This window comes from Carex rostrata, chromosome 11 (assembly GCF_964058835.1).
Source record: "Carex rostrata chromosome 11, lpCarRost1.2, whole genome shotgun sequence".
NCBI lineage: Eukaryota > Viridiplantae > Streptophyta > Magnoliopsida > Poales > Cyperaceae > Carex > Carex rostrata.
The window spans coordinates 3,165,324-3,174,149 of NC_135928.1; the positions used below are offsets into that span (position 1 = coordinate 3,165,324).

The 8,826-nt window shown below is 31.9% G+C and overlaps 1 protein-coding gene across 3 annotated transcripts in view; it reads right to left on the minus strand.

Moving 5' to 3' along the window:
• Positions 1-721, minus strand: part of LOC144562233 (glutamate receptor 3.5-like) — a 36,434-nt gene extending 35,713 nt beyond the window's left edge. For all 3 annotated transcript variants that reach the window (XM_078311421.1, XM_078311419.1, XM_078311418.1), the window contains exon 1: positions 360-721. In XM_078311421.1, the coding sequence (XP_078167547.1) occupies positions 360-627 (268 nt within the window). In that variant the 5' untranslated portion in view covers positions 628-721. The remainder of the gene's footprint in view (positions 1-359) is intronic.
• Between the last annotated feature and the right edge of the window lie 8,105 nt (positions 722-8,826).

Below are 8,826 nucleotides of genomic sequence, written 5' to 3' on the forward strand. Positions count from 1 at the left end.
AAATAAAAAATAAAGTTACAAATGTGGCTCCATTATCTTAAAAAACTGCTTATAAATTTGACATACTAAAATATTGTTTCGGAAAAAATCAATTCCCAATAGAATTGAATAACTATTTTTAAAACAATTTGATAGATAATCAAAATCGGTTTTCAAACTGCACCAAATTTGATATACAACTTATCAAAAATAATACGGACATGCTTATAATTTTAGCCTTTTATTAACTTTTGAGAAGCATTGCGTCGGTTCTACATTTTTTTTTAGTCCACTACTCTAAGACCACAGTATATTGAACAAAAAGAGAAGTCAAACATTATTCTATCCCATTGAAATTAAATAAATGTTGAGTATATTACCTTCAATTGTAGCAAGAAACCCACTACAATTGGTATCCTGTGAGATTACATTGAGCTTCGTGTCAGGGAGAATGGTGCGATCTGAGTTCACATCTTCAAGTGCTAGCTCAATTGCAATTCTCACAGCGCGACCAATGATGGAATTGTATGTGTAGAGAGCTCCTATGTTAATACTTGTGATATTTTGAGGGTTTGAAGTTTGGGATCTTGTAATGATGGCTAGAGAAAGAGAGATTATGAACAGCAATAGCAATGGAAAGCGACCCATCAATTTGGGTTTGTTGGGTTATGGCATCTCTCTTTCTCTCTCTATAGATTGGTTGGTTTAATAGATGGTTTATAGACTATAGAGTGAGGAGGGGTCATGGTGTCATGGAGCGACGAAGGAACGGATATTTTTCTTTTGAAGGGTCGTTTTGCATAGTTTTATAAGTAATCAAACCCGGGAAAAGATATTTTTCCTTCTCTTGGAAACTTGTATATACCGATATTTTTTAGTATCCTCACCTCAATAAATTAAAAAATTCCAAATATGCTCTCGAAATTAAAAACAAGGACAACAAACGTTGGGTGGTGACTGGTGTAGGGTCCGATCTGGCGAGAAAGTTGTAAAGCTTTCACACTTTCTTGGAGGGTTCTTTTAAGCACATTGAAAAGATTCCATTAAAATCCGAATGAAGACAAAGAAAGGCACTACAAGTGGGATTTATTAATTTCACCTTTGATCTAATTCCGTATCATGCAAAAACCTCACCTCCTAATTTTCATATGCAGCTCTCCTTTCAAGATTTTTTATTTCGATATTTACTCTCCCAAACTTTTATTTGTGCAATCCCAATACTACCAATCTGATTTTCTACTAGTTTTCATTTTTAAAATTAATAACTCCATAAGAAAAAAAATGGTTATAAATCTCTAACATTATTATTTATCTTCTTTCTATTTATTTGTCATATTACATATATTTTATACCTTCTTAGAGAGAATATAGACGATGTAATGCTATTACTTCTTTTTAACGATGTATGCAGAGGCGGAGTATTCAAAGGGAATGGGGCCAACTGACTTCTATTTGTTTCTAAATTTTTGTACTTATACACAATTTTCTTTATAATTTAGAGTAAAATGCTATTGATACTGTAATATTGACTCGCATTCGTAACAAGAAAATTTAATATAATTGAATTCCATTCATGTTTGACCTCTATAGTCAGAAAGTCTGACTCCGCCTTTGAATGCACGACATGAATATTTTCTTGAACAGAAGTTTTAAGTCCTTATAATTATCTTTAAAATTATTGGTTTGATGGATAAATAACTGCAAGTCAAAATTTAAATGCATATACTATCTCGCGATTTGAACATGGGGAATATTAGGGGTAGTGGGTCCCGCATTTCTAAATAAATGAACGGTGTGCAACAGTACAAAACCAGGATTATTTAGTTTATTTGACATGCTTGAAACTTTTATTCAGGTTATCAATTACAATAAATTAAGGGATAAGTAACATTGACATTAAATTTATTTGATAATAGATAACCGGTTTAGTAATTATTGCAATTAAAAATTATAATAATTTCTCTGTGAAAAAGTCCAATATTGTTTTTTAGTATAGATATGAAGTGTATTATATTTGATAAAATTAAATAAATGATATTTATTGAGTAGTTCGAAAAATAAATGACTCAGGTTTTATAGACACTTGACAGAAGTGTGTTCGTGCATTGTTTTTAGAGAAAAAATATTAAATACGGATTATTTTTAGAAATAAAAGAAAATCTTCAAAAGATATATTGATTGTTTTTCTTCGAAAAATATAATGGTGTGGTTCCACTAAAGACATACTAATGGAACCACATCAATAGTGCGACCCCAGCAGTTACGGATAAATCCACGGCCATGACGTGGTTTAAAGTGTGAAAAAAGACTACAACTAACCATTGATTTGGTTTCAAAAATCTAAACCTAGTAGAATATGTTTATAAGTTATTGTTGTGTTTTCAAAGTCTAAATGGTCGATTTGAAGAGCTCAACATCTCTCCATATTAAAATGTGCTTGAATACCAAATTTTATATTTTTTTTTGAAACTTTTTTACTATTTTTTTCAGATTTTTTGAAAACCCTGTTTTAAAAAAAATTATTATTCATATTTTTTATAGCATATTAAAACACTATTTTGAAAAATTCTAAATAAATAGTAATTTGTTTTCACAAAAATGTAAAATTTGGTCTTCAAGCACATTTTAATATGAAGAACATGTTGAATGTTTCAGATCAACTATTTGAATTTTGAAAATGCATAACTTATAAGCATATGCCTTTGAAAATCGAAGAACCAATTAGTTGCACCACAGCTCCAGAAAAAATGTTTTATATATATATATATATATATATATATAATAAAAATGTGTATTTTATAAATTTAAATGAGTTCTAATAATAAAACAAAAAACTAGATAAATTTGTGACTTTACGAAATTTAAAAGAAGAAAATTTATATTATGAATTTTAGAATGGAAAATACATGACTTTGATGGGTATACATTATATTCCCGTTAATATTAATATTAAAGCATCTCTATTTCTAAAATTTTATGAGTTTTCAATCTGACGTGGTGACTTCTACTCTAAGTTCATATAATTTTAGAGATATGCCGTAGTTTTTTATTCAAACTATTCGACAAAGTTTTTTATTAAGAAAATATTTCTAAACACCACGTTGGCTAAATGATTCCTCAAATAAGCCCATTTTTAATCTATTGCTCACGTGGTCTATTTAGAAACTCTAAATTAATTTTATGAATGTGAAAGTTTAGAAATTTTAGAGACTTAATTTCTAAGTGGTGGTTAACAATTATTTAGAATTTAATTTTAATGGCTGGGATAGAGATGCTCTTACGATAATACAAACTTTTGAATTTACAACAATATTTTTTAATATTAAATACTATAATATTGAATAATGAAAATATATTCCATTAAAAAAATCAGTTTTGTACTTTTGTTAAAGCTCGCTCAATTAGTTAATTATTGATAAAAAATAATAATATTGACATGTAGCACTTGAAAGAGAGAAAAAAAAATTCACATTTATTTCTTAATAGTATATCGGAACAGTTATTTTTTTTTTTTTTTTGTCAATTTTAACAATTTAGTGTGCATTCTCATGAATATGAAATCTCTCGAATTAATTCATGAGATCCGTATCCGTGAGATTCCATATTGTACAATTTCGTAATATCTAAATGCATAACACTGTTTGAAAAATCAGCACTTGTTCACCTAATCGTGATATATTTGTGCCAGCAAAAAAGTTAAAAATCATAAAAATAAAGATGTAGAATTCCGTAACAGTAAGTCAGTAAATCAGTCATGTATGTGTCGAGACTAGAGAGGCAAAAAAAAAAAAAAAAAAAAAAAAAAAAAAAAAAAAAATATATATATATATATATATATATATATAGAGGTAGGCTAATAAACAATCGATTGTTCCTAGCCTCCCGTGCAACCAAGTCATTTTCCGATTTTTAAAGTCTAAATGATCGATCCAAACCGTTAGATGTGATCTCCATATTAAAATATGATAGGAGACCAAATTTTACATTTTTTGGAATTTGTTTACTATTTATTAAGCCACTTTGAAAATCGCTGATCCAACGGTAGCTTCTGATTTTACTTATTGGTTAAGCCACCGTTGGATCAGCGATTTTCAAAGTGGCTTAATAAATAGTAAACAAATTCCAAAAAATGTAAAATTTGGTCTCCTAGCACATTTTAATATGGAGATCACATCTAACGGTTTGGATCGATCATTTAGACTTTAAAAATCGAAAAATGACTTGGTTGCACGGGAGGCTAGGAACAATCGATTGTTTATTAGCCTACCTCTATATATATATATATATATATAGTTAGGCTGGGGTGCTATGGATAGCATAGTGGCCTCTATGCTACGGCTCAATATTCGAGTTTTCAAAATCCAAACGGTCGATCCGAACCGTTCATCTTATTCTCCATATTAATATCTGCTTGGAGACCAAATTTTATAATTTTCTGAATTTTTTTACTATTTATTAAGCCACTTTGAAAATCGCTAATCCAACGGTTTTACTGTTTTGTGCAGCCACCGTTGGATCAACAATTTTGTAAAATACTTAATAAATAGTAAAAAAATTCAGAAAAATGTAAAATTTGGTCTCCAAGCAGATATTAATATGGAGAATAAGATGAACGGTTCGGATCGACTGTTTGGATTTTGAAAACTCAAATATTGAGCCGTAGCATAGAGGCCACTATGCTATTCATAGCACCCCAGCCTAACTCTATATATATATATATATAGGAGAGAGAGAGAGAGAGAGAGAGAGACTAATATGCATTCGGTTGCATATGGACCGAAGTGCTTACGGTCCAAATTTGATTTTTCAAAATCCAAACGGTCGATCTGAACCGTTCATCTTGTTCTCCATATTAATATGTGCTTGGAGACCAAATTTTATATTTTTCTGAATTGTTTTACTATTTATTAAGTATTTTACAAAATTGTTGATCCAACGGTAGCTGCTGATTTTACTGTTTTGTTAAGCTACCGTTGGATCAACAATTTTGTAAAATACTTAATAAATAGTAAAAAAATTCAGAAAAATATAAAATTTGGTCTCCAAGCACATATTAATATGGAGAACAAGATGAACGGTTCAGATCGACCGTTTGGATTTTGAAAAATCAAATTTGGACCGTAAGCACTTCGGTCCATATGCAACCGAATGCATATTAGCCACTATATATATATATATAGAGTTAGGCTGGGGTGCTATGGATAGCATAGTGGCCTCTATGCTACGGCTCAATATTCGAGTTTTCAAAATCCAAACGGTCGATCCGAACCGTTCATCTTATTCTCCATATTAATATCTGCTTGGAGACCAAATTTTATAATTTTCTGAATTTTTTTACTATTTATTAAGCCACTTTGAAAATCGCTAATCCAACGGTTTTACTGTTTTGTGCAGCCACCGTTGGATCAACAATTTTGTAAAATACTTAATAAATAGTAAAAAAATTCAGAAAAATGTAAAATTTGGTCTCCAAGCAGATATTAATATGGAGAATAAGATGAACGGTTCGGATCGACTGTTTGGATTTTGAAAACTCAAATATTGAGCCGTAGCATAGAGGCCACTATGCTATTCATAGCACCCCAGCCTAACTCTATATATATATATATAGTGGCTAAACACAGGGGTAAACTAGGAACAATTCTGTTATTTTTGCTGTTTTTTCCCATTTCAAGGACTGAACTTAAAAAATTCATTAAAAATAGCAAAAAAAATCCAAATTGATCAAAATTTGAGCCTAAACTGCATGAAATTAAATCCTCTATCTGTCTGTCCACCAGAATCAAAGTTTATATTCTCTGATTTGCCAGTTTTCAACAGAAGGATATTTTTGACCCTTTTTGATGACAATTGAGTCAATTAATAGGCTTCATCACTGATACTTTCAAGCTGAAATAAATGGACAGACTCAAATACTTTCAAGCTGAAATAAATGGACAGACTCAAACTCATATTCACTAAACAAAGAAGTATACATGATAAATTCAATACCTATGTTCCGATTTGCATAGCCACCTACAATAATTGAGTCGATTTGCATAGCCACCATCAAAAAAGACTTAGAATGTAAATGCAATTGCAACCTGTGTATGCTATGAATTACATGCAATCAGACATATGTAAGATATCCACTGTTATGAACTATTTTGAGTTTCTCCCTTTTGAGATTGATTTGTTACAGAGAATGTGGAAGAATGCTATGAACAATTATGAACTATTATAACAAATAAGATTAAATATCAAGAGAAAATTACAGAAACTATAGGGAATGCATGTTATGAACTATTTTGAGTTTCTCCCAAATAATGAAGGGTTGGTTATTGTCACGCCCCAGCGATTGGGCCGGGCACGCGACGCGACAGAACGACATCCTCGCATCCATCCGCCGTCCTGTCAATCTACGTCGCAACAGAAATAAACAGAAGCAATATGGGATCAGCTACAAAGCCGAGTAACCAGTTATTTAACGACGCAGCTTCTCTATAATTGACTTAATAATAGTAATCAACCATTTCAATAGGATTGGATTAATCCACACAATTAAAAATCAGATTACGCATGCATATTTAACTGATAATATCAGTTGGGTCTAGGTTTTCAGTAAAATCAGTTCCATTCCAGTTGAAATCCCTGAAACAGGTGATTCCCAGTATTTCCAGTCCATTAAAAACAATTTCAGTATCTAGACCCCATATTCCAGTTAAATATGCTATCATAATCCGATTACCCAATTCAATAGCAAATAAATCATACAAATCGAAAGCACAGATTATAGAGAAGTCTGGTTACCTGATAGAGATCAATTCAGAAATCCAATTCAAGTTGCAACAACTATTCAGAATCAACGCGACGTAGACAGAATTCCAATCGAACAGAACAATCAAATCTTAATCAATATCAAGTAATTCTTCCACTTTCTCTAAATTTCTTTCATATTTTCTCTTTCTCTCTCTTTTTTTTCCAATTTTATTTGGTTATGTTTTCTTCTTCTTTTTTCACTTTAATCCGAAAGAAAATTACTTTATATAGAGGTTTTAACGGTGGTCAAAGGGATGAAGTTTATGCATGAGAGACACGTGGGAGAATGCCACGTTGGATCATATATATATATATATTTTTAAAGTTCAACATTTTTATACAAAGTAACCTTCTAATCCTGAAAATTACAAATAAGTCCATAGTCATTTTAAAAATAATATAAAAATTTATCGGGTGTTACAGTTATTCTCACAAACTTTAAGTATTGAGAATCACAAGGCAACCATGCCTTTTTTCCAATTTTAATAAAGAAAAAACAAATTGGTTTGTACCTTTGCCTTTTTCAAGTTAACAATTTGTATCTTTTCGGACTCATAGTTTGTCCTTATATCGTTAATTAATTGCCTACCAAAACAAAGTGAAGTCATCTCATGAACTATAAGGCACCAATCAAGTTATTCACATCATAGATTGTATTAGTCAAGTCAAATACCAAGTTATTCACATCATAGATTGTATTAGTCCAGTCAAATACCAGTATGAGCTAATTATAACCTTATCATTTTTCTGACAGAGATCATTTTGCCATGTTAGTATCTCTTTCTCAAACATCAAACACAACACAAACATTCAAGTATACTTCCCTTTAAATTAACCAACTACTAAAGATAAATAAAAGACCATATTTACAATCTTCTAAAGACAAATATAGAAACATATATAAACTCCATTTTCTGCACGTTCCTGAAATATTAGCCTAAGTTTAGTTTATTTTTTTTCACATGCATCAACTTTATTAAAGCCCAAAATTTACAATCCCGGCATGTCCAAAGGCTTCATGAGCATTCCAGTTGCAAATTAATTTAGTACCTTCGATCTGTCATGGCTCCGGCTAGCTATTTTTAATAATACTTAACACTTTTTCTAACACTAATTATCAACTAATGTGAAAAGAGAGTCAGACCTCTCTTTACCAGAATTTTTTTTTTAAAAAAAGAGAGAGCATTACTGTTACTAGTTCTAATGTGAAAAGTTAGTCACTTTGTTACTAGGTCTATCACAGAACAGCCGAAATAAGAGCACCTAAATCAGTCGCAATCTGTCAATTTGTCAATAGCTAAACCAAACAATCGCTAAACCAAACGATCCAAATCTAGTGACAGAATCGCTAAACCAATTCAATTCAGTGAAATACTTGGAGAAGAGACGGTGATGCGCTGGGAGGAGAGAGGCGACGGCGGACGGAGGAGAGAGGCGACGGCGGACAGTGGAGAGAGGCACCGGAGGAGGGAGAGGCGCCAGAGGAGATAGGCTCCGGAGGAGGGAGAGGCACCGAAGTAGACAGCGACAACGAAGGAGAAGGGAGGCGGCCCCTTTCTTGTGCGAACTGGAGGAGAGGGTTTCGATCGGGATGGCGCGTTTTATTTTTGTAGCCGCGCATTTTTTTCCAAAATTTCAGCGGCATTAATAAAAAATAAATAAAAAACATTTTCAGAGATCGGTGTTGGCGCCGATCGCTGATACCGGTCGCTGATACTGTCCGTCGCTTGATTTTAGATTAATTTTTTTTTTTTGGAAAAATTTAGTATTAGCGACTGGAACTGACGCCGGTCGCTGATACCGGTCGCTAAAAATCATTTTTGCTGTAGTGTTACCTTTGAAAACATTGTTTTCTTTTGGACAAGAATCTGCATATACTAATCTCATGATTTGCACATCGTAAAACTGAGATCTCATGTTTAGTGGGTCCCGCATTTCTAAAGAAATGAATGGGGTACAATTACCAGGACTAGTTAATGAAGTCGTTATCTATTCATTACTCATTAGCAATATATCATGCAATTTTTTTGTAAGCACCCGGCCTTGTTT